The sequence below is a fragment of the Gekko japonicus genome, unplaced genomic scaffold (assembly GCF_001447785.1).
Source record: "Gekko japonicus isolate JY-2015 unplaced genomic scaffold, Gekko_japonicus_V1.1 scaffold2287, whole genome shotgun sequence".
NCBI classification, from domain to species: Eukaryota; Metazoa; Chordata; class Lepidosauria; order Squamata; family Gekkonidae; genus Gekko; species Gekko japonicus.
The window spans coordinates 62,415-89,834 of record NW_015163157.1 but is presented as its reverse complement, the minus strand read 5'-3'; the positions used below and the strand labels follow the sequence as shown (position 1 = coordinate 89,834).

At 39.1% G+C, this 27,420-nt stretch overlaps 1 protein-coding gene across 4 annotated transcripts; it reads right to left on the bottom strand.

Annotated features, from left to right (window-relative positions):
• Window positions 1-27,138, bottom strand: ATG4C (autophagy related 4C, cysteine peptidase). 4 transcript variants are annotated; one of them, XM_015407068.1, is made up of 13 exons: window positions 26,903-27,138; window positions 26,360-26,503; window positions 25,297-25,413; window positions 20,102-20,232; window positions 18,204-18,287; window positions 16,944-17,177; window positions 16,093-16,423; window positions 12,719-12,789; window positions 11,208-11,344; window positions 9,017-9,095; window positions 8,259-8,335; window positions 4,689-4,808; window positions 1-1,405 (listed from the first exon to the last, which is right to left on the bottom strand). In XM_015407068.1, the coding sequence occupies exons 4-13, from the start codon at window positions 20,175-20,177 to the stop codon at window positions 1,235-1,237; spliced, it is 1,380 nt and encodes a 459-aa protein (XP_015262554.1). In that variant the 5' UTR covers window positions 20,178-20,232; window positions 25,297-25,413; window positions 26,360-26,503; window positions 26,903-27,138; the 3' UTR covers window positions 1-1,234. The 4 variants fall into 4 exon arrangements, with proteins under 4 accessions (XP_015262554.1, XP_015262553.1, XP_015262555.1 ...); XM_015407067.1 differs by lacking the exon at window positions 26,360-26,503; XM_015407069.1 differs by lacking the exons at window positions 25,297-25,413; window positions 26,360-26,503.
• Between the last annotated feature and the right edge of the window lie 282 nt (window positions 27,139-27,420).

Sequence of the window (27,420 nt, the reverse complement as noted above, 5' to 3'; positions counted from 1 at the left end):
AATATTTTCATCTTTTTATTAAAGCATACTTCTCCATACAGGTCATGTGCTGTATGTTGTTTCTGCTGTTACAGATTTATATATTAAATCTCTAATAAAAATAAGATGACTGATACTTTTAAATGAAAGGTAACAAGAAACATCAGAAAATATAGTATCACCTCCAAGCCAATTTGCTACTGACTCCCAACGCTGCAGCGATATATCTTGATTTAAAAGCTACGCTGTTAACAACATAGACATCCAAATTATATTTGGAGATAAGAAACAAAATTCAGCTCACATCTAATAATTGTTTTTGTCAATTATGATTGGTTGCAGTTTAATATTAGTAACATACCTTTTAAAATTGGGGGGGGGGAGCCAATACATTATTACCTCCTCCTATTAAGGTTCAACTACAAGCTTAATGAGTAGTCACTGTAAGATCATATTGCTAAGCAGCACCTTGTGCTACTCCGCTTACCTAATTGCATCAGCATTACCATTAAAAATACTATTGCTAAAGATGCACCTCTGAGCAAAATGCATTGTGAGCTTGGCATTTCTTGATTATATTATTCAACAATATCGGGGCTCAGGGAGAAAAATGGACTAAACAGTAATTTTTTTCATTCACTGGTTCTTGCATCAGGTTAAACTGAAGGTAAAAACAGAAGGTATCCTCAGCACTTGCTCTCAACAGAACTGGTTGTATATGGCAGATGTGCCAAACAAATTACATTGATTCTCTTCACGGGGGCCCTCAGGTCCATCGCAGGCCTCAAGAAACCTGACTGCTGGCCAGCCAAATCAAGGTTTGCCACGATGCTCAGCGAACTGCTGTACCACATGCCTTTCCAAACTGAGGATCACAAATAAATTAGCCTAAATGAAACAAATCAACAGTTGTGTGTTCAGGCTGTTGTCAAGAACTGAACTGAACCTGGAATTGCTAGAGGGGACACAAAACAGTGTAAGCATCTTCGGGAGCAAGCCTGGTACAACATCTAACATTTTACTATACCTGGATTGGTATGCAGTATCATAGGTCTTTACCAGAAGGTTTCAATATATATTTATCTACCAAAATAATTCATTTTATACATTTACAAAGGGCAATTCAAGACTACAGCTACAGAACAAACTTTAAAACTTTCAAGAAAATGTACCACGTTCAGTGTTGTTCGTCCATGTCTGTTCAAAGGGTAAATGCTCTCCTGGAAAGCTGCCAATACTCTAGTGTAAAACATTCTCACAGCAAGACAAAATCCTCAGTACTAAAATGTTTCAGTTTTTTATTGTCATCCTCAGAGAAAAGGGTTCTCTCTTCCCGAACTGGACTCATCACAAAATCATAGTCTCTAGAATGTCCATTTACAAAGGTAAACAAGGGATATTTCTCCTTCGAAGAGGATTTGAGAATCTACAGTAAAAGGCAATATCAGAAATAAAACAACGATTGGAAGATTAAAATTGCTGTAATCTTGTAAACAAGGCATTCATTTTTAACGCTAAATGGAAAACATTGCATGTGGGATGCATGAATCACCCAAAGGCACCCTCTTTTCAAGCTTTCAGTGTACTTTTCAATACTGCAACTCATATACCTATCCAGAAAAGAGGTGCATGTGGAACTAGCATGTGCAACCTCCATATTTGACATGCAGTTTACTACTTCAGACATTGCACCAGAGCACCTCACACATCCTAACTTGTTCTTTGTAACATCTAAAGCCTGCTGAGTTCATAGCATCCAAGCTCTGAATCTGGGACTCACTGACATTCTCTTAGTAGCTGTGATCTATCAGTTCTCAGGGTTATTACACTTTACTTTGAATCTGCAAGAATACATATATTATTACGGTGCCATATTATAACACTGTATTAGTCCACAGCTAAAATATTTGAATAAAAATAGTATTAATTGCAGCAACTATTTTAAAAAAAAGTCCTGGAAAAAAATCAGGCTTATAGTCACATTCCACAATTTTTACTATACTCTGCAGTTTTACACTTTATTCTAGACTATTTTAATTACTTCTTTCGAATGGAAATGTGAAAGAGAAAGGCAAGGAAAACTGAAACAGAATCAGTTATAAGGGAAGGAAAAAAAGTATAATTGACTAGCGAAAATTTTAGGAAGGAGGGTACAGAGCAATAGATCTCAAGGGACAGGGTCATTAGATTGAGGCTTTTATCGTTTGGCTATTGGATCAATTCAACCCACATCAATATCAGAAGTTCACAGCATTCTGATGGCTGTTTGGTAGCCTGTGAAATTAGCTGGCAGGCCTCCTCCTCTTGTTAATTGACAGGTGTCTTGCAAAGTGACAGCCACCACCACTGATCAGTAAAAATGGTTCACCATTTCCTCATGAGTTTGATGCATTTCTTTCAGTTGTAGAAGAATATATACATGGGAGTTTTCAAGGACAATACATGTGACTGTAGCAGTTGCAGTGCTATACTTGATCACTTAGGACAGAAAAATGTGAAATGTGATTATATTAACTTTACTTCTATTCAAGTGTATGTTACTCAAGAGTTAATACACGGAAATTTGATTTGAAAGTTGTGCAGCTGGAAATAAAGGCCCTGCTAAACCGTTCTCTGATTGTGAGCTTTCTTCAAACACTTCTCATAGAGTTCCAGTTCTTTTTCCTACCAACCATGAGAGATAAAAACTTCAGATTGGATCAAATGATCTGCTAGCAGAGCTTGGTTCACAGAACACAACTCTCCCCCCTTCCCTATCCTGCTGTAACTCCTCCTCCACACCCCAAATGCTACCCTGGTGTTCAAGAACTCCCAGGAACAGCACTGAGTTCACATGAGAGTCAACAAAAACAGCCACGGTGGCATGGGGGGGGGGAGGTAGTGTCCTTGGACCTGCAGAAATAGACTACAGGATCCAACATGTTTTATAAAAATGAAACTGATACCACATTTCACACCAGATACTTCCAGCATAAACTCATATATATGTATATGAATGTGGCCATTTCAAAGGAAATGAAATTATTTTCACCCATATTTCCTATTTTAAACACTTTTTAATGTTCTGATGTTTGCTGCCTTCATTGGAAAGGTGACAAACAAATGTTTGAAATAAATATAAATAAGTAAATCCAAAAACAGGACCTACCATTAAAAAAAAAAGAAAAGAAAAAGATTCCCCATCACAGAGGGAAGGCTAGTTCCAGTGATATGTGTCTCCAAAGGGATGCATTTGGAATGAAAACACACACATTAAAAATGTGACAATGCAGCAAGAATCAACTTTGTTTTTAGGAAAGGCAGGTTTGATTACTACTGTATTCTGCAGAGTTCTCCCTTGTATGCCCATGGGAACTGGAACAGTATAATGGCTGAGTGTGAATCACACTACAGGTAGGTCCTCAAGTCTAACCTCATCCATGTACTATATGACCTTAAGTAAGCCACTTCCTGTAGTCTCAGCACCTCCACCAAACACTATTTCAGTGCCAAGTATTATTACTACTACTGTATCTGCAGCACATTCTGCATTCTATTTCAATAGGATACTATATGTATCACAACTTATTTCCCTAACATTCCTCAATTATTTAAAAGTTGGATTTCAATTACAAAAAATATATAAAGAACAAAATATTACTTAAGGTGGGATGGACACCAGTTCTGAGATGTTCTTGGACCTGCTATAAGTGCTTGGCAGCTGCAGCTGTTGTTCTGATTGGTACAATGTATGCCTTCAGCTATGACATCAGAGAGATGTCATTCCTAATCAGAACTTAGATGCCTATATTATTTTCAGGCAAGGTGAATCTTTATTTCGAACTGGTTAAAAAGAAAAGATGGGGGAAAGCATGCACAAAGAAGGGGAGATGAAGGGTAAAGAAAATGAAGAGCAGAACTGCTATTATTTTTTCCATGCATTAAATGTGACTGTTGTATTTCCTTCCCCCTTATCCAGTTTAGATTAAATGCCATAAACTAACCTATGTTTACTTGATCTAGGAGGCGCCTTGTTAGTGATTTTAAATGGTGCTAAAACACAGTAATAATATTTTATCTATAAATTTAACAAATACACACTTATGCTAACAAGTAATAATGCACAATTTAGTTTGATTTAATATTACCATTTAAAATTATCCCCAAAGAATTGATTGCCTTTTAAAGATTCTTCTGGAGGTTGTGCCTAAAAAGGGACTTTTTCTACAGAAATATTTCCGTTTAAATGCTGCCACCTAGTGGGATAACCCTATACTTTGTTGGTGCATAGCTAACACACCAAAAAAATTATGTCTGCTCTCAGAGACAAATTAATTTCAGCAATACACTTAAGATAAAATCATTTATACTACTGTAAGCCAAATAAATACTGTCCACTTTCCTTTTCTACTTGAACATTAAGACCCAGCTTGGTTTCAAATACAAAAAAGGCAATTTTCTCCAATAATATATAATTTACATATTTGCAGCATAAATGGTGTTTCTTTCGTTACCAAGTTATCAATTTAAAATGTTTGTTTTTTTCTCTATAGATATGTTACAAGTTAAATTATTTGCTTTTATGAAACAGGAGAAAACTGCAAAGGAATTGGCATATTTGGCCTAGTCCAAAACAGGAATTAAAGGTTATTGTGGTCTCTATACGTAAAAAGGCTATACCAACGCAAGGACTCCCAGTGAAACATCTGTTTCACCATGTGTACACTTACCTTAGTTATTTCTTCAGAAGCCCTCTCAAAGTCTTGCACATTTTGACAATATAACCCTATTGTACAGCTAGGATCCATTTTCTTAAAAGACATCTTTTTGGGTGAAGGACAGTGAAATGACTGCAATTTGCAAGAAACAAACCAAACAAACTGGTTAATAGACAAATGCATCCATATCTTTGCCTTCATTCATGCCTTTTAACAGACAATAATAATCAAAGGTTATCCAACTCAATTAAAAAAACTTCAGGTGATAAAAGTCAGCAGCTGAAAGTATTATTTTCAAATTAACCACAGAAGCAAAGTAATAAATCTAGTATAATGATCCTATAGATCCTCTTAGTTTCAGTCAATCCCAAGTAAATAATTATAATCAGGTATTCCAACGAACCTAGGGTGACATAATACTGGTACTGTGAGGACTCGCATAATTCTTAGCTATGTTGGTGGGTTAACATCAAAGGAAGTTTCCCACAAGGAGACAAGGGGTGGGGGGGTACAGTTTTCATTGCAGAGCCACTCACTCCTCCTGAGGAACCCAAACCCCTCAACAGAGCAACATTTTGGGAGCTTTGCAGGGGAGGGAGAAGTGAAAAAAATCCTTTACAAGGAAACAACCTTTGGATCGGACCCAGGGTTTCCCCCCAATTATGTTACTCTCGTCATAATTCTAAGCAAAGTTTTTTCTTTCTTTCTACATCTCAGTCTGAAAAATTCATGCCAGTATGATGTAGCAATGAAGGAAATGAAGTGATATTTCAGGTGCAAGACATTCACTGACCACCTTTCCCCTCTCCATAAAAAAGTACAGATGAGAATTTTAAGACCCAGCTACTTCTTTGGAATTAGGCTTGCCAAGTCCCCCCGGGGGGCGGGGAAACCCCCACCCCAGAGGCCCGTTTCCCGCCGCCGGCGGATCGGGCCCCAGGGGGAAGTCCACCCCCAAAGCACGGGACATGCCCGGCGTCAGCACGTCACCCGGAAGTGACGCGGCCGTGTCGGGCGCACCCAGGGCGGGGCTGCGGTCATCCGAGGGAAAACTCTATGTTTTTCCCTCGGATGACCGCAGCCCCACCCCCGGTGCGCCCGAAGCGGCCGTGTCACTTCCGGGTGTTGTGCTCGCGGCGCGCGCTTCACGCATGCACAGGTGCTCCCGGAGCAAGCCAGGAGTCCCCTGCTGAGGCTTAAGGTAGGACTTGGCAACCCTATTTGGAAGCAACAACCAGCACTAAAAGTTTCCTGGCAGAGCAAGCGCTGTTCCTAACACCTCTTTATTGTTTTGCAAAATCTTTTGAAAGCTTTTAAGAATGGTATGAGATAATTCATTTTGCATTACAGAATCTTTCCCTTTCAATGTTACAAAGATTGAATATAAAAGCAATATTTATTAGCCACTTCTTGTCAAGCACTAAGCAACTCACAGCAATGTCTATTTGAAAAATCAGTAAAATAATAAAAGCAATAGATACATTAAAACCTTGGTAAAAAGAAAGCACATAATAAAAGCAGCATAACACATTTAAGGAGCAATAAAAACATATAGATAAAAATGGGGAACCATTAAACCACTTCTCTGTCTAAAAAGGGGCCCTTATGAAGCATACTACAAAAAACCCCAAGCAAATAAAATTATTTTCATCCATAACAGACTGGGTACTGAGTAACCACTCCTGGAGAACATTTTTCAAATTGCAGGGCCAACACTGCAAAAGCTCTGTGCTTGATTGCTATCAATTTCACAGCACAATTGTAGCCAGTGAACAGGCTTATATAGCAGGCAGTAAGCAGGTCCTGCAAATACCTGACCTCGTTTAAGGGCTTTAAACAGTAAAAACTAGCATTTTCAATTCTACCCAGAAACAAATTGGCAGCCCCCATATATCTTTTATAATATTCACATTAAAGAGAGTTGAAAAAATGTCAAAATCTGTTAAGTATCTAGCATCTTATTTCTCTAATCCTTACGTTATTTTATATGGAAAACTAATCACAAGACAATATATGTCTTAATACCAAATCTTAATATTTTATTGCATTACGAGGGTTGTCATGTGAGCCTATAGTTACTCATAGCTTTGTCATTTAAGCATAGACATAAAGATATAAAGCTGCCTTATAATGAGTCAGACCACTGGTCCATCAAGATCGATATTGTCTGTTCTGACAGATGTTGGTTCTCCAGAGTCTCAGCTCCAACGAGCATTGGCTCTCCAGAGTCTCAGCTCCAGGTGCTTCACATCTTACTACTGTATCTTTTTTGCTGAAGAGTGAACCTGGGATCCTCTGCACTCAAAACAGAGACTCTATTATTGAGCCTCAGGTTCTCATGATCACAAACTGATCCAGTAGAAGCTATTTAAATTTTCTATTATAAAGAGTACAGTCATTTAAACTAGAATACATGAGGCTTGCAGTTTATAAGAGCAACCAAGACCTCCTTTACAGCTTGTCCCAGAAATTCAGAACCAGAATACATTTTTAAATACATTTCAGAAGACTTTAAAAAACACAATACCCATGGGGCTCTTATTATTAACATGTTATCATTATGGTCATGCATGACACACATGCACAGTTTTCAAACTGGTCTCTGCAACCAGGAGAGTAACTTAAATTATAAACGACAGCCCAGATAACATGTGGTCCGGGATACCTAAAGAAGCGGTTGTTGGTAGCAGTAAATATTGAAGCAATTTCTCTTAAATTATATTTCCTCCTGCCATTATCCCATGTTCAGCTTTTTACCTGGAAGCAGCAAGACTGCAGCAGGTAGCCTGACAGCAGGCCATATTCATACAGTGAACTGCGACACACTAGATTAGCTTGTATAGGACAGTTAGATTCTCTGGTATCTGACAAAGGGAGCTTCGACTCTCAAAAGCTCATACCATGAAAATCTTGCTGGTCTTCAAGGTGCTACTGGACTCAAATCTAACCATTCTACTGAAGACCGACATGGCTGCCCTCTTAAACTATTTTGTACTATTGACTGGTGCCATGCCCCCAATTCAGTCAAATGAGGTAACTAATGATCTCCAAACTGCACAGTTTTGTGCAATGCACAGCTGACATACTGTACCAATGCTTTTTGTATTGTCTCCATTTAAGTCCTGGCTCCAAGCTTATTGGCATAATTCAACACGTTAGTGGGAATACCTCTGCATCCAAAATAACTAGTCTGGGAACAGAGTTTGTGTACATGGCAAGCACCCCCCCCCCCCCCCCAACAAACGAACATACTCTTAACAGAATTCTTTCTCACACAACAGCATTGCTGGAATATAATGCTTGAAAATCTTATCTGTATGTACTGCATATGCAGTGGCTGAGGAATAATGAGAGTGTGGTATTTCTCTGGTGGAAGCCCCACCTAAAGCCAGGCTTTGGCTCCCTCAAGGCAAAAATTAGATATACAAAGTAGGCCTTTGGATGTAAATTCTACTGCAGCGAAAACTATTTCACATGTATTCATTTCTTTTTTCTAACACCAAGAACGACAACAGAAGATCTAGGTAATTAGAGTTTGGTTCATATATGAAGCAAACAGTGCTAGTTCTTTATCCATCCTACCTCAAGGGGGAAATCCTTTATGCTGACATCTACAAAAGACTGGCAGTAATGAGGATCCATGTAAATCAAACTGTCATCTACAAGGACAAAACAAAAGACAAGTAATTCAAAAAACACCTTATTATTACACAGCTTACAATCCAATTTCTATGCAGAACAGTTGGGGGAGGGGGCAGAGCAAGGAACTGCCTGCCAAGCTGATATTCATTGACTGAAGCGTACGTTTTTGCAGGACAGATTAACTTTTGCATAATCAAATATGCTTGTAGAAGCAGAATTTTGATAAAGTGATGAACCTGTCATTTAATTTTTGGAGATAAAATTACTTTTACAAACACGCAATTATATTCCTGGAGTTTGCATATGAAAAATGCATCGCACTTCCTCATCATGACAGGAAGAACATATTTGCTTGTCATTTGGTCATCAACTTACACTACTTAAACTACTAAAGGGTAAATATATAACTAAGAACTGCCAGGCTGGAAACAGCAAAAGGCTCTCAGAGTTGAATGAAACAGATAAATTATGCCTTGTTTGTGCAATAAAGAAAATTAAATGTACATTTTACAGAATCCAATTACCACATGGGGCAAGTGACAAATGACTGGACTTTAGAGAGTCTGATAAATTAATAAAGTGCTCATTTTGCTATTTTAATCATTCTATTTCCTACTGGTCTTATATTAACTTCCAAATTTTTTTGTGGGGGGGAGAGATCCTGCACTGAAAAAGACACATCTTATTAAAACACTAACCTTGGAATCCAGCAAAGTAGTATGATTGCTTAGGTTTGCCGCCAATAATACCAATGCAGTATTCAAGACTCAAAATTCCCTGTCATCACAACAAGAAATAATTCAGATTTAAGACTCCATAGAAAATAATTGTCAGATTACAGTGCAGTAGCCTTGGCCCATATGGCAAATGGCAGCCAGTTTCTGTTCAGCAATAAGAAGAAGAAGAAGAGAAGAAGAAGAGATTGGATTTATACCCCACCCTTCACTACCCAAAGGAGTCTCAGAGCGGCTTACAAACTCCTTTCCCTTCCCCTCCTCACAACAGACACCCTGTGAGGTACGTGGGGCTGAGAGAGCTCTGACAGAAACTGCTCTTTTTCAAGAACAGCTGTGCCAAAACTATGGCTTGCCCAAGGTCATCCAGCAGGTGCAAGTGGAGGAGTGGGGAATCAAACCCAGTTCTCCCAGATTAGAGTCCGTGCACTTAACCACTACACCAAACTGCCTCTCAAACAAACCACAGGCAAAACAAACCACTTTCAAATAAGTTGCTACTTGCATGAAGCTTTCCCCATTACTTTCTGTTGTGGGGAGGGAGACACTCAGCATCATGCATTTCAGAGCTGAGAACTGTAAACACTGCATTCATGGGTTTCTAGATCACAGCCAAAGAGGAAAAGCAGAAGGTAGTATTCTACCCCAAAATGGCTTTCAGGTGTCGTCCATTCTAAGAACAACATAAGTTTACCTGTGCTGGGGTCAATGGACTTCATAGTGCTATCCTGAGATTTCCATTAACTTTCCACTTCTTGCCCATTATTTTCTTCTTTTATTTCACTTACTCAGGGAAAAGGTAGGCAAGTATATTGAGAACCCACAATTGTTATATCACTACCTTACACCAATCCATTAATTGCTATTTGCTTACAAAGCACTAGTAGCTTCTTACAGACAGCATATGCTCTCTGTTTTATAGACTGAATATAATAAAAGTGTAACAAAAACTTCAACAAGTAAAAACAATAATACTGGCATTTCAGTTGGAATATTTCACTACTTCCAACAAGCAATCCCTACAAACAAGTTTAATTGAAAAACAACATTAGGGGGTTCCATGACTTCACGATCACTAAAGACTCAAATACAACCAGAGAACAGTAATTTTAAACCAATTTATTTAGCAAAACTAACAAGATTGTTTCCAAGAGAAAGAATATGATGACTTCCCTTAGATATAGAATACATATATAGGTACCATAAATTATACTAACATTGGTCGCTATCTGATCTTATATTTACATTCAAGTGCTGTTCAGAGGATAGATATTTGCAAGGGAAGAAGAGGAAGACGACGAAGAAGAGATGCTCTCTCACCAGCATCTTTACTGCAATCAAAAGTATTATTTAAAATATTCTTGAAAACAAGTTTTGTAGTAAACAGACAAAAGTGTATTATTTGGAAAGAAAAAGTCTCACATGGCCATAATAGGATGGGGCATATTCAGATGTTGTTACCTTTCTAACACTGAGAATACCAAATTCTTAAATAGTGTAATTGCTAACTGTGAACATTTCTTACAATTATAGTATCTTTAAAATATGTCATATGTTTCTCCAGTATATGAAGGATTTACATGACTCTAAAACCCCATTATCATAAGTATCAAGTAACTATATAATGAGAAAACAACAACAAACCTGGGTATAAAAAAGAGCAAACTGTTAAAACAATTTTTAAAAGAAATATACTGAAGCATAAGCCCAAAAGTAACCACCAGTGACACTCCAAAAGAAATGGCGCAGACTTTGCTAAGCAGTTAATTAGTGGCATTTATGTTAGGTGCAGTAAACAGATGGAGATCTTTGGTAACATCCTAAAAACAAGGTCACATGGGGAAGCTCACTGAAGAAAACACCAATACAGGTGAAATGAGATCAGTCTTTATTATCAGGTATTACTGCATCAGAGACCTCTCTGGCAGTCACCTGGGACAGGAATAGTTACAACTGCTTTAACACTGAGAACCAGTATTCCGACATAATTGCAGAGAATAGAAATTTCAAATTTCTGAAGTCAAACTTTATGATCTACATCTGTAAAGTCATAAATACATTTAATATATTTAATAGAGTGAAGATTACCATCTTTAAGTGTCCTTTCCTACAGTCTAGTATAACTTTCTGAAAGGTGACTGAACTTATTTCATACCTTCACAAACTCTAGGTATTCCATATTGGTTCTTTCACCACCAAGTCTCACAGGAATTAATATAATTATAGCTTTGGTATCTGTTTTTTGAGGATCCACGAAAGAGCACTGTTTATCAATAACATCAGACTTGTAAACTTGAAAGAGACAAGAATAATCAAGGTTAATATAAGTGGAAGTGCATCATCAAACACAAACTCAACAATATCTATGAAACATAAGACCTCTGCTAATTTTAAGGGATATCAAAAAAAAAAATATTCTCATGCTCTATGAACCTTCTACCTTTCCACTGTGGACCAGTGAGGTGTGTGCATGTCCATATATGCAATGTATTTATTTGTCTGATGCCAACATGGCACACAGAGGCCCTGAAACCCATGAAGGCATTACCAATAATTGCAGGCTTGTAGGACAACAGCTTTACCGTCATCATGTGGACAAACAAGGCATGTGTCGTCTGGCTTGCTAAACCAGGAACATTCCTCACGTAGCTGTGGCACTGTGGGATGTGGTCCACCTATGTGCCACATCCAAAGGATGGATTACAGTCCTGAGGTGACTGATAAAATGGGTCCACTGAGTCAATCCCCCCTCCACCTGTGCTTCCCGCACTCACTAGAACATCATGTATCAAAGCAAGCAGCTGAGCTATGGCAAACTATAAAGATACCTGGGAGCAGAACATTGCACAGCCATGAAGTTACAATATATTGCATTCTCTCTTTATCAAGTGTCCTTGTTATACACTAACAAAGCATTATTATCCAGGACTGCTTGAAGCTGAAAGCAACAAATGATCAGAACAATTTATGCTGCCATTTATCCAAGAAAAGGATTCCTTCCAGTGACGCTGCTTTACTGCTAGATATATTTGAGTATTCTATGTAAAGTGACTATATACATTATTGCTGCGAGGTCAGAAAGAAATAAAAATTCCCATTGATCTAATATTACAGGAGTAGAGAATTTTTTCATAATGAGTATACTTTTAATTACTATTTTTGTACACAGAAATAAATACACCACAAAATGGTTTGTGTGTGGTAGGAGAGAAGAATAAGGAATCCAAGGCACTGAGTCAATAAGCCCACAACAGCTAATAGAAAATGCTACTGAAGCAAAAAAAAACATGCTCAGCAAATTGGAAATCAAAAGACACCCATGATGATCTTTTAGATACACTTTTCTAATATTATTCAAAGTCCATGTAGTTTCTCTGATATATAATATGTACTATATTCCAAACAGTTGGACTATACTATATTCCAAACAGTTGACCCTGGAGGTCCCTTCCAACTCTATGATTCTATGAAATTATCAACATCAGTGTAGGTTGGCACTTGGTGTAAAACAACAACAAAAAAGACAAGTTCTGGCCTCAAGGGCTTAATAGTTTAAATTGAATGCTACATGACCATGTCACTCTCCATCTTTTTAGCTGCAAAGCTTTAGGTTATGTGCTTTGAAGATGAGTCCAGAATTCTCCATTCTTTAATTATAGTACTTACCTGTGCAGTCCTGAGCAACATACACTGTAATTCCTTGTAACTCAGGGTCTCTTGATTCCTCAACAGCTTTTCTGTACACAAATGAAACAGTTACATTTTAGGTTATACATTGCCTAGAACTATAGCTATCTAGGACACAATAATAGGGTTATCAGCCTCCAGGTGGGGCCTGGAGATCTTCTGCTTTTACAAATGGCTGCTTTGAAGGGTGGACTCTATGGCACTGTACCAAAAAGAGACCCCCCCCCTCTCCAAACCCTACCCTCTCCTGGATCCACCCCCAAAGTCTCCAAATATTTTCCAACCCAGACCTGGCAACCCTACACAATAATAAAGTAAGCCATTGTAAAGCCATTGTTTCTTGGACTATCCAAGAAACAGGGTTTGAAAAGCACAATTTCAGCCTGTCTCTCAAAAAGATAAGAAAAATCATCCCTAAGCAGCAGAACGGGGTAAACACATTTGCTGTCAAATAGGAAAATAACAGAACTATTAAATTAAAAAGAACAACTGCTTTACTACCTCTATAAAGTTCTAGTTGTGTTTTTTTTTATTTTACACATTGCTGTACTATATTCTTCTTAAAAACCTGGCAGGCAGAAGGATAATTTTTGAGGTTATCTAACTTTTAAACAAACGACACTAATTTAAACAGTTTTGATTTATTTTACTAACAAAAAAACCCAGACATGTTGAAAAAAAATATGAGTGTGAAGAAGAGAGAATGAACACTTCCACAGAACACATTCCTACATTGAAAACACACTGGTAGCATGTCACAGAACACACAGTGAATACACAGAATCTGCTGCCAATGATAGACCAATGCATATAACTAGTGGCAAAAATAGATACATACACATCTGAGTCATGTTATGGCTAATATCTAGGAATTATGTTATGGTAAACGTATGACAGTCTATCCCAGAAATGTAATCTATACAAGAAATCATATTGTAGAAAGCAGCCCTTACCCAAAATCTAAAGATATAAACCAAATGTTTGCATGAAACTTGATCTCAGAGGCTGCTATCTTTTAAAGAAAATTTGAATGAACAGTCAGACAAGTCATAAACAACATCCATAAAGCTACATTTTTTAGTTTCTGCAAAAGAATCTGTGTCATAGTAGCAGAAAACGGACACTGAATATTTTGATGAGTATATACATTTCCACCTTTGTAAGAGGAATCTATGAATACTGCAGAAGGAGGATGAGGCAGATAATGAAAAGACAGCAAGGATTAATCTGTTCACAAAAACATGAAAAGTGAGCCTCCGTATCCTGAAACCAACCCTCTGTTCTGAAATAAGAAAGCAAAATTCCTCAAAAAATGTTCACAAATTTTATATGATAATTTCAGTAATACTTTCAATTATTTACCGCTAGGTACATAAATAACCTTCACCTCTCAAACAGTATATTATTTCCCTGAAGTCTCATTCAAGGAGAATATTCTTGCTACACAAGCATGACACAAATCCTGCATCTATATAAATGTAAAAAATTTACATCTGCACTTTGGCCTCTTGTGCTTAGAAGGCTTAATGATTCAATTTATGACCATATTGGGACCCACCTAGAACATAAGACTGTAAAAATACAAAATCAATGGTGTCCAAAGAAATGGCATATAAAGGCACACTGTACAGAGAAATCTGACTTTGGCTTTCTTTTTAAAAAAATCTAGACTGAATGTCACAGACCCTTTACTTTTACTGTGATGTAATTATAATATTAATAGTCCCATACACTTACAATTTCACAAGAATTTGATGTGTGCAAAGAAATGCTGAAAACATCAATTTTAAACTCTGACAGTTCATTACACTATCAGTACATTACAGCCCCCAGGTTACAGTATTAAAAAGGTCTATAATGTTATGCATGTTTCAAGGTTAAAAGAGTTGTTAGTTTTTAGAACATTTCATTAGGTCTGGAATGGTTCTTTAAACTTTCATTGCCACAAATGGCCAATATCCAAAAATTAAAGAAATTTGAGTGCAACTCACACATCAGATCTTTATTGCTATTTATTGTTTGTGGAACACACACTTGGATAACCAATAGAACAAAGTCCAGTGGCATCTTTAAGACCAACAAAGTTTATATCTGGGTATAAGCTTTCGTGTGCATGTAAATTTCATCAGATGAAGTGTATCTGATGAAGTGTGCATACACACAAAAGCTTATACCCAGAATTAAACTTTGTTGGTCTTAAAGATGCCACTGGACTCAAACTTTGTTCTGTTGCTTCAGACCAACATGGCTACCCACCTGAATCTGTTTTCTTGGATCACCAATGACAAGGGGTATACTAAGAACATAAGAAGAGCCTTGATGAATCAGACCAGTGGTTCATCTAGTCCACCCTCTTGTCTTGCATTTTCACACATGCTGAATAATGCAGTCTCAATCCCCTTTAGCGATTGTTTGCATGTGGATTCCGCCTTTTCAAACATTAAAATCCAGTTGCAAAATGCATTGAAAGTGGATTCAAAGTGCATTATTCAACATGTGTAAAAGCACTGTGACAGTGACCAACCAGTTCCTCTGGAGAGCCAGTAACAGAGCATAGAGTCTGAGGCGTTCACCTGATGTTGTCTCGTGTCACTGGTATTCAGACTGACTCTGAATGTGGAGACAGACCTATTCTCCATGAATCTGTCTGTTCAAGTGCCCTTTTAAAGCTATCTAAGCCTGTGGCCATCACTACATCATCTGGTGATGGATTCCACATTTTAATTACTCATTGAGTAAAGAAGTATTTCCTTTTGTACATCCTAAATCTACTGCCCATCAACTTCATTGGATGCCCTTGAGTTCTGTATTTTGAGAGAAAAAGTTCTCTCGATCTACTTTCTCTACCCATTTTTACCCATTTCTCTACCTAATTTTATAAACCTCTGTCATGTCCCCCTTCTAAACTGAAAAGTCCCAGACTCTTCAGCCTTCCCTCATAACAAAGAGACTCCTTAATAATCTTGGCTGCCCTCTTCTGCAATGTTGTTTTAAAACACAGTGACCAGAACTATGCACAATATTTCAAATTAGGCTGCATCAACTATACATAGGCATTATAATATTGTTTTATTTCCAATCCCTTTCCTAATAATACCCAACACAGAATTTGCCATTTTCACTGCTGCAACCAACTGTGTTGACATTTTCATTGAGCTATCCAATAGAACCCCAAGGTCTCTTTTCTTCTCAGTTTCATCAAGTTCAGACTTCTTTAGTGTGTATTTAAAGTTGGGATGGGGGGGGGGATGGGACGTTTACTGTGAAATATTAAATTGATACTTTGAAATTAACTTAAAACCCGAAGACAGTCCAAAAATACCCATGGTGAAGGTTACTTCAGGGCTTTTTACCTTAAAAGATGCGCTACAACAGCTGGCCCGTACCAATCTCCTGCTATTTTTCCAGATTTGTTTCCATATTCTATCAGCCGATGCAAGCCAAAATTTGCAACTGGAGAATCACCAAACCAAGAGATTATTTTTCGGTGGCAGTGTTCCTCTTTTATTTCTCTGTTCCCCCAGACATCTTTTGGAACTTTTTTATGATGGACTGACTGGTTCTTGCACTCTCTCTCCCCTGTAAATGATGCTTCAAGTGATGAAGTGAGCTTTTTTACTGTGTGGCTGGTCCATGATTCAGAATCTAAATTTTCAATGACCAATGCATCTGGCCAGGTCCAGTCTGTAACAGTATTTCAAACATATTATACATCTCTTTTTGCTCATAGCATTTTCTTATGATCAAAATATCAACTCAAATAATCATACGTTAAAATCGTTCATAACTAGCACTGGTTAGATTTGAAGAACGTTTTTAAAAAGTAAAAATTTATCAGTTTCTCAGCTAAATACTACAGATCAGCAAGTTTGTGCTAGCAAGTGTACTACAGATTGCCTGAATCAGAAATTGTACATTAATGGTTTTATAGCAGAGCAATTACAGCCCAGAGCGTCCTTTTACAGGAAATAGAATCTATGAATTATGCCAGTTAAGTGTTTTCAATCTTTTACCAAGTAATTTGGCAATCACCACCTAGCTAGAGTTTAAATGGGCATCTCCCCCATAACTTATGTGGTTGATGTATACTACAACAAATGCCACATTTTTAAAATAATGCAATAGAAATGCCTACTGCTCAATCTTGTGATTCTTTCAAAGTACTCCAACCCAATCTGATCCACAGGCAAACCTGGGAACTTGCCTCTGCCAAGAAAGTGAACAATAAGTCCTTGTGCTAGAAGCATCTGGCCAGTCCTGAGGGTACAACCCCAGCCACAGTCGGATGTTAATGATGAGCCCTTGATCTGAGGAAATTCTTCTCTGTATGTCAGCCATATTCTAGAAATAAAGTCTTTGCGGAACTCCTCAACATTTCTAGATATTATTTCATCATTAATATCGTAATTTGATCCATTTGGGGACATTTCACTTGGCTCTACAAGGAAGCATAATACATAATTGTTTCAACTTACTAGCATAACATATGCTGCAAAACACATGGGAAAAAACAATACTTTGTGCCAATAATGATTTTAAAAAACACCAGAGAAATCTGTAATTTTGTGAACAAACATTAGTTTGGGTCCAGACTAAATGCACAATTTCCACTGATTCCCCCTTCCTACTGCAGATCCCCCTTCCTGTCATTCCCTCAAGATCCCATATCTCCCAGGAGGAACATTTTCAGTGGGCAGGAAAGTTCCATTTGCACTGAAGGGAATTTTAGTCTAGTTCCAACTCACTAACTGAAGTGAGAATGCATAGGTATTTGCAATATAGAAACAAGATAAAGTTAGCAGCTGTTGGTTGGAAAGTTAACATTTTCAATAGTGCATTTTTGGAAGCATAAATTAAGGCACTAACATTTTGTATAAAATCCTCCTTGTAGAAAACAAACTTCTAATGAGCTGGAACAGCCACTGCTTTGGATGCTATTCTCTGAGAAAACAGAATGTAGGTATTATTTCCTTTCTACAAGTGTAACACATATTAGAAACTATATGATCCTGAATGTGCCTCCCTGCATTTGTTTTATAATGAAAGAACATTATCGCAGGAGGTATCTATATCCTACTGGCACGATCCCTGCCCATGTGCAGAGGGATCTGACAGTGTTTAATAAAACCTTGTTCCCCCACACCCCCACAATATGCCAGGCTGTTGTAAGGAATATTAAGTGCACTTGTACCTCCCATATTGCCATCTGCCCCCCACCACCACCCATGCTTGTCAACTTCCTTGACTGAGAAGGTGTGCTATACAGGGAAGCAGGAGGCATGCACAGACTTCCCATTCCCTGACATGACTTGGAACAGTGCCTATGAGAGTGGGGGAAAGTGGACTGTTATGCCAAGAGGGTATTGTGCTCAAAGTAGAAAAGGCTTGGTCCAGTATACTAAATGCATCCCAAAAAGATGGGCCAAACTGGGCTTAGAACAAATTACAAACTTGTACCACCTACCATCAGTCTTGAAATGGTAACATTTTCCCAGCAAAAAGACAGGAGAATTTCTGCTAAAGTAAGTTTTTGTTTTCAACACCCAGCCTAAAAGTGGGGGGAAAGCCAACAATCAATTGGAGATCTTTCAGAAATCTGGCAGGCTTTATTAACAAAATTTAAAAGAAAATTTAAAAATGGAAGTTTCATTAGAAACAAATTCCACTGCAATAAACGATATAAACATGAATTATGTTCTTTCTGTGTTAAAGCTGTTGAATATTTTTGGTATCTCCAAAATGAAGACATTTTGCAATTTTGAGGCAGCATAAATATGCATTTAAAATATCAGGCAAACCAGAATGCTTTTTCTTTCACTTTCAGACTGGAATAACAGCAATGTAGAGTGCAGACAGTAAAAAAGCATTCTGAAGAGAGACCGGAAAGTGCTTTTAAAACTAGTAGTGACAAAAGTTCAAAAACATGCTAGGAACAGAACTCTGATGAAACCCTAAAATCCTTTATGCATTAACAACTGTAAATTACTATTTTCCTTTAAAACATTATATGATAATCCTGAATATAACTATATATGTTTTATTTTCTCATAGTATTTCCCCCTCCCCTTGCATAAGAAGTTCCTCTCATCCTAACTAACATATGCCTATGCAGCATTCCCAAGAGGCAGAGGGGCACCAGTTTCCTTTGCAGACAAGCTGACTATCAATGTAAATGATCCCATATAACAAGATGAAGGGAAAAGGTGATGTAACCACAGAGGGGTACAGGCTTTCTTGCAAGGAACATTTTCAGCTGATGTGCACATAATGCAGCCAATCTCTCAATCATGGCTACAGCAACTTCCCTGGTTATCCAGCTTCTCTGCTAGGAATGGGCACAGACTGGGGAAAGTCAGTTCAGGGTCCATGGCGGCCCATAGACTGAACCCCAAACCAAACCAAGCCGGGAGGCTTGTTAACAAACTGGTTCATTTGGTTCATGGCCCTGCAAACTCCATTGAAAGGGACCACAGCCCCTTTAAACAGGGTTTGCAGAAAGCCAGAAAAATAGCTAAGTGGCAGGGCTCCCTGCTGCTCAACTGTTTTGGGCTGTCCTGTGCAGAAGACAGCCCGAAAAACAGCTGCAGAGCGAGGACATCTCCCAGGAAGGGACTTCCACCTTTCTGCTGGCTGCAGTGATCCCCAGCCAGCACAAAGTGTGGGGGGGGGGGAGCTCTCCCAGGAAGGGAGGGAAGATCTCCAAGGAAAGGACTTTACCCCTTCCATTTAAAGCCTTTTTTCTGCTCCCCGTGGCTATTTGTGAGGAGCAGAAAGCAGGGCCATTTAAACTCGTTTTCTGCTCCCTGTGGAAAGTTGCAGGGAGCACAAAGCCGTGGTGGTTTAAACCAAACAGCTGAGTGGAGGGGAGCTCCCAGCCACTCAGCTGTTTTCCTTTCTGCTCTTCACAAACTGTCACAAGCCACCACAAAATTCATGGTGGTTTGTCCCAGTTCTTCTGAACAGGACAACATACATGACAAACTTTAGTTTGTCAGCCAGTTCGTGCCCATCCCTACTTACAAGAGCATAAGCAGGCTCACTGATACACATCCTCCTATGAGCTAAAGTCCTCAAGCTATACCATGATCTGACCATACAGCTGGGTATTTAAGCAAAGTTAAGACCACAAACGAGTTAGCATTAACAACAGTGGCATGTTAGGTCTTCATTGGCTGTTAAGAAAAAAATCAAGATGAAACATGGTACGGTATTACATCTGCACTGGCAGTAATCGTGTATTATTAACCAGGGTTAGCAAACTATCTTCTGCCATTCAGAACAATATACAAATGGATTTCAATGGCCAAATGATGTTGTTTCATTTATTTCTCATTAAGCAATGCAATTTTATATTTCACTTACTGTATTTCATATTGTGCCATGCAGACATAAATTTTGATTTTATTTTCTCTACTTCATCTGTCCCTGTGGCCTCCATATTCACATTCAAGAGGAACAGCCATCACTATCTTGAAAGACACTAATTTCTGTTACTGCAAAAGGAAAGGAATGAGTGCATCCATGAGCACACAGGGCACACCCAAGCATGCTTGTGTTATTAGGCAGTTAAACCTATTGTGACCAGGAAGAGCAATAAAATCCCAGAATCCTCTACTTGCAGACAGAAACACAATTGTAAGTTCTATGAATAAGTCATAAAAACATTTGATTCCAAACACACAACAGTAAAATTACCATGCAAAACTAAATAAAACATAATGTTCTCCAACTGCTCTGTATTCCACAGTAAACTCTCTTGCGTACATTGACTATATTGGTGTACATTTGAGAATACCTAAACACTAATTGGAAAGTAGAGAAAAATATTTAAATTGCTGTAAAAGGGACAGTTTTATATTAAGTCTACTTTGTTCAGAAGCAGGACCCAAGGCTCATAAATATTAATGCTCTATTTAAGAATGTTGGGTTCTCTCCCAACCCCAAATGTGCTAAGTGGAAGAATCTGTGATGCATACAGAAGAGGTATATGCTTAAGGAGAAAAATAAAACCATTACTAAAACTGAGCCTTCTGTTAAACATTGGATTATTCTTACCCAACAGTTACTTGTGGTAACAGCTACTTTAAAGACCTACTTGAAAATGCTACATTACAATGTCATTTATTGTTTTTAAAGCATGCATTGCATTGTTTCCAATTATCATATGAAGAATTTTTACTATTAGCCTCCTTTTGTAGTTCTGTAAACATTTTGCAGGTGAAATCCAGCAAACACTGCAACACTATAGGGTCTACCTGTAATCCTGTTAAGGAATATACACTCAACTGATACCTATTAGGTAAACTGTGCTGCACAAAAAGAAACAGCCGTTTCAGTACCCTTCAGCGCCTCCACTATGTATTTGTTCTCCAGAAAGAAAGAGTGGGGGAAAGGGAAGTGAGTGGTAGTTTGCAGGAACCACAATTAGATTCAATTAATTAAAGGGCAGACGATCAGCTTCTATAGGGTGGATTTCCATTACTGCTCTTCTAAATTTTGCCAGGAATACCCAGAGCCACTAATATGCACAGAGACTGTATGGATGAAAGTTCTCCCTGGCTATTTTCAGAAGTAAAAGAAGCCCAGGGACTGATGACTATCTGAGATCACAGGTTCAGGTGCATCTCAAAGATCATAGGTTCCATTTCATAAGCAATGACACCTTAACAACCTGAACTTCTTCTCAATTCTATGCACTTTATTGCAGTAATTTTCCATAATTTACCTTATGAGACAATGTGGTAAAGCTACATTAGAGCTCAGCAGTCAGCTCTAACAGTGGTAAGAATTAGCAACATCTATATTAGCTTCCTGGCTTACTTCTGTTAGCTTGGTGCAACACTTTTCAAAACGTGAAGATTTAACAGCACTATTATCACACGTGTATAACAACACCTAGAGATATACAATGGCAATATTCATATTCAATGTCTTGTGACAGGTCTAATGGATGACAACTTTTCAATAATAACGTCCACATAGTTAAAAGAGAGTTCTAACTACATGGCTTTGCCTATGAGTGTGCAAGTAAGCAATGCATTCAGCTCTCTTCGTATAATCAGACAGCTTTTTTACTGAGGGAAGTGTCATATTTACATTTAATTATGATAGTGGGCGGGTAATATAATATGAAAAAATTACCATGTTGCAACTTTTAAAAAACTAGCCTGTCTGTTCGTATATTCCTATGTATCAAATGGAGTGAGATTAAGTGTAATAGTGGATGCAGGGGGCTACAAACTGAACGTTTTTTACAAAGAATCCGTTTGAGAAGTGCAAGTATTAAATCAAGGTTTTCAAAGTGCACTCTTATGGTTCAATAAAAATAATCCAACTTTAAAAGAGAAAAAAGTGACAGGAGGGAAGAGCTGCAATTAAAGAGTAAGTTCTAGCAAAGTTGCTTATTTCCAAGAAAATAGGCACTGGATACTCCAACTATTTCAGTATTTTGTTTATTCTCTCCTGAAAGATGCTCACCATGCTGCCTTGGTTTCATAGTGCACTCATTGTGTCTGACTCTTCAGTACATGAATTATCCCTTAAAGTACTCTTAAAAGGATGCTAGCCCCAGCTCTTGACCTGGTCTGTGAGATCTGCTATAATATAATCACTATAAAGGTAAAGATTTCCCTTGCTCGAAGACCAGTCAAATCCAACTCTAGGGGGTGGTGCTCATCTCTGTTTCCAAGCCGAAAAGCCAACACTATTCAAAGACTTTTCCATGGTAATGTGGCGGCATGACTAAACACCGAGGTGTACGGGGTGCTGTTACCCTCCCACCGAAGTGGTACCTATTTATCTACTTGCAGTTTCTTCTTTCGAACGGCTAGGTTGGCAGGAGCTGGGGCCAGAGATGGGAGCTCACTCCATCACACAGCACTAGGGTCTCGAACTGCCAAGCTACCAACCTTCTGGTCTGCAGCTCAGGGTCTTAACCTCTGAGTTCACCATACCCATTATTTTTTTTCCCCATAATCTTTATTTATTACAGTTTTCTTATGCATTACATCATGCATTCATGGTAATTCAAACATTCAACTATCGGAGTCAAATAAATCATACATTATTATCTTTTATCCACTTATAAAACATTTCCCACCTACTATAAAATATATCCATATCTTTATTCTCTAAGACTGTGGTTAGTTTGTCTATTTCAACTACTTCCTGAACTTTAAATATCAATTCATTTTGCGATGGTATCCTCTCAAGTTTCCAGTTTTTGGCAAATACAATCCGCGCTGCAGTAATAATAAAGCCCATAGAATATTTTTGTTCATTTTTCAACTTGTCTGGTAATATATTTAACAAAAATATTTCTGGTCTAAAAGGCATTTCTACTTTATACATATCTGCTAGTATCTTGTGTACCCTTTGCCAGAAACGCTGGGACTTTTGGCATCTCCACCACATGTGATAGAAGGTGCCTACATTGTTTTTACATTTCCAGCAGTTTTTAGATACATTCGGGTAACATTTAGCTATTTTATCCGGGGACCAGTGCCACCGGTGATACATTTTAAATATATTTTCTTTATATGGAATTGCGCGTAACTGTTTTGCAGCAATCCAAATCTTAGACCAGTCTTCTATGGTGTAACCTACATCTTGCATCCAAGCAATCATAGTACATTTAACCTCTTCATCGAGTTCATAGTTAATTAGGAACAGATTGTACAGTTTTTGAATTAGTTTATCATTTGTCGACAGCCATATCTTATTTAGGTCATTTTTTCCAGAGTATATTCCTTTTTTTTCATCTTTCACAAAGGACGACCTCAGTTGCATATTTTCCCACCATGATAACTTTATACCTTGTTTCTCAAGAGCCTCATGTGTTTTTAATTTACCTTTTTCATCCAATAAGGTTTCATAGGTTAAAAGCTCTGTGTTTTTCGTTAGGTGGGGTTTTATAAAGGCTTCTAAAGGGGAAAGCCATCTGGGGGTCTTGAGGTAATGTTTATCTTTAATCTCTTGCCAGATTTTGTTTAATGCACCTCTAACAGTATGTTGATTAAACTTCTTATACCCATTATTAATTCTAACTGACTCAGTCCCTTCTTTTCAAAGGCAATACACTTTGTCACACTGAACTAGGTAGACACACAGTTTACCGTGTATGTAGTAACTCCAGCCACTGCCTTTGGGTCAAGCCTGTAAAAGATCTTCCCCATTTAAGCCTCTACCCACAGGATGTATATATTTATTTATTATTTATACCCCACCCTCCCCGCCAAAGTAGGCTCAGGGCAGCTTACAGAGAATTAAAACACATAGATAAGCATTAAAACTATTATAAAACCTTCTAAAAACAATCCAAATGGTGTAAAATGCTAGTACATTTTGCTCTAACAATAGTAATGATGATGATGTTTGGTGACAGCAGCAAGTCGATGTCCTATCCTACTGATCTGCTCCTCGTTCTATTTCTTATGTGGCCGGCTCAGGCGGTTGTCGGTGACTCTGAAGGGCAGGGCTCACAATTAATTATTGGGGGGGGCTCCTAGTTGAAGGCCTGCTGGAAGAGCTCTGTCTTGCAGGCCCTGCGGAACTGCATAAGGTCCTGCAGGGCCCTGATCTCTTCTGGGAGCTCATTCCATCAGTATGGAGCTGCCACCGAAAAGGCCCTGGCCCTGGTTATAGCCAGCCTGGCATCTTTCGGTCCTGGGAGGGTCAGTCGATTTTGGTACCCTGACCGCAGTGCTCTCTGGGGAACATGTGGGGAAATGTGGTCCTTCAGGTATGTCGGCCCCTGACCAATAATGAAATGAAATAATGAAAGCAGTTTCATTTGCTGTTTTTTTTTAACATGGACAGCAAGAGAAAATAAAGTTGGCGAATAGAAGTTTTCCTTAGGGAATTGAAATAATGAGTTAAAGGGGGCCAATTTGAACTAATGGGTAAGACTGAAATGCCCCGTGACAAAACCACAGGAATGGAGTAGATTTAATGCTGCCATCCATATCCGATCCAAAGTATTGGTTATGAGGGCATGAGTGGATGGAGAATGTAGGTGTGGGTGCTAAGTGCTGTCAAATAACTTCCACCTTATGAGGTTACTAGGAATAAGGCTCGTTGTGGAAATAAATACAACCAGCTCTAGGAAGAGGCTCTGGGCAGGTGCCCTGGCCTTGGGCACTCAGCATCAATTTGCTGTGGTGACCTCAGCAGGGTATAATGACACAAAGCTTACTGTTTTCTCCAGGGGAACTGATCTCTGCCATTTGAAGAGCAGCTGTAATTCTGAGTGATCGCCAGCCCTCCCCTGGAGATTGGCAACAATGGTTCCCCAGGAGGAAATGGCTGGTTTGGAGAGTGGAGTATATGGCTTTGTAACTGTCTGAGGTCCCACCCGTCCTCAAACCCCACTCTCTCCAAGCTCCAGCCCTCAAATATCCAGGAATTTCCCAACTCAGAGGTGGCAACCCTATTTCCTTCCCAGCCAGCCATCAACGTACCATTATCTGCCACTCTGACTTCCCTGTATTTTTAAAATGGATACATTTCATTGTAGTAGAGTGAAATTGACCAATCTAGATTTGTTTGGAAGCACTAACCTCTTTAGAAAGCAATCTTCAGCCAGGCTGCTCAGAATCTTACTCTGGTCTATTCGGTGGAGCTTAGAAATTGTTTTTAGGATTGCACTGGTAATGCCACACTGACCTGACCTGATCCTACAGAATGGGACAGTAGTGAAATGAAATGAGATTCACAGCATTTAGCAGCATACAAACAAGAAAGCCAGAGTCAAGGTATCTTTTTACAGAGTTCGATTTCATTCAGAAAGCTAAAGAAACAAAAACTCACTAAGAATAATTAAGTGACCAAATTTAATTAATTTACACAGGTGCAGATTGAGATGCCTTGTGTGGATTATACCACTGATGGGTGTCAGGCAAGAATTGTCATCTTTCACCATCCAGACAGAAGAGTTTATAAAAACCCACTTTGCTTTCCAGGGAGACAAGATCTGTTTTGCCATTGACGTCACATTTTGAATCATTGCTCTTTTCTTCAAATCCTGATAGGTGTGGATGTGCCAGTGGCCTTACAACAAGGTCTTATCCCCCAGGGGCAGACTGGAAAGGAAAAATGGCCTGGAAAAGGGCCACACCTCCTCTCTGGCAATGCCAGTAAAAGAGAAAGGACTGGCCAGTGGTGAGGACTACTCATGCAGGGAAGTGGGGGCAGTCCCTAGGCCCCTCATGGCATTAATGGCCTGCCTGCCCTTGCTTATCTTGTTTTAAAAGCCAGAGCACATTCGCATGAATCTTTCCCCAATTATTTTGAAAATACTGTGTTTTGCAAATTCGCTGACCTGTAGGAAGGAAAAGTGCCTGCTTACTTCAAACCACCTGTTCTCAAATCCCACTCATTTAAAAATCTGGAAATATAAGCCACCCTGCATGCTTTTCTTTCGGTATCAGTCCAAGGGCGCCCCCCCCCAATATTACAATCCATGGAAAGGAACATGCGAGGCAGTTCTTCCATTATCCGCTCACTAAAAACAGAATCCCAAGAACTAAAAATCTGATTAGAAACAAATGTGGTCCTTCCTACACGAAAAACCCTGACGAATCTGGACTCGTCACCGCTCCCCCTCCTGGAATTCGCACTCACCCGGGACATCAGAACCACGATCGAGGGAGGGGAAGGAAGGCCTTCTAGCCCCTATTCTCTCGTTTCGCTACCAACTTGTTTGGCCTCCTTTGGTTGCCGTAATTGCTCATAGGCAACGTTAAACATCCTCCGTGGACACCGCTTCTGGCCCAAGAGAGGAAGCAAAAGTTGCCTAAATACACGACGCTACTAATAGCCGAGGGAATACAAAATTGCGGTCTCCCCCAGATCACTGATCGCTTGGGACCACAAGTCCCAGAATGCAAGTTCCAAAACGCACTGCTTTGGTAGAGTTGATTGTGTAGCTATCGGGTATGTGCATTCTGGGAAATGTAGTTATTAAAGTATATTGACGTGCTTTTGTGTCCGCAAGAGAAAATCGTATCTCTCGGTTTACACATAGCTCAAGTTGAAGCAATTGGTGCCTTCTGTCCTACATTGTAAAGCAAAACAAAAACTGTTCTTATTAGGTTGTTTCTTTTTCTGATAAGCCTGGAGGGCGTCCCTATAATCACTTTACCACACGCATGGCAAGAGACTCACCTCAGCCATTGTTTGCGGTCCAGGAAGCTGGAGGGGGCTTGTTTGGCCACATGGCACCCTCAGGCTAGGCAAAACGGCTGAGCCGGCTCTCCCTTCAGCGTGCCACGTCATGCAACACGTCAGAGGGTAGACACAGGCAGCGAGAGCGCAGGGGTACTTAAGCAAGCCCGCACGTGTTCCTTGGCGTCTTTTCCTAGCTTGCCGGCTTCCAGCCGTCTGTCCCTGCTCTTTCTACTTCCTGCTTTGAACATTGTGCTGCTACAGTGTCCTGTAGGGACCAATCTTCCTCACATCTCAGCAGCTGTTCTTTAGGAACTGGCAGCAGCATCTCTGGCAGCAAAAGGGGTTGCCTTTGGGAATCAACGCAGGACTGCTGGGGACTTGGGGACCTGCAGTGGCAGGACCCCTCTGGTATTTGGTTGTTGTTGGGAGGGTTGTTGCAGCAGTTCATTTGGGTGATCTTTCCCCTTTGGGGCTGTTACTGTTTTTGTAGGCAGTCAGCATTTGTTTTCTGTTAT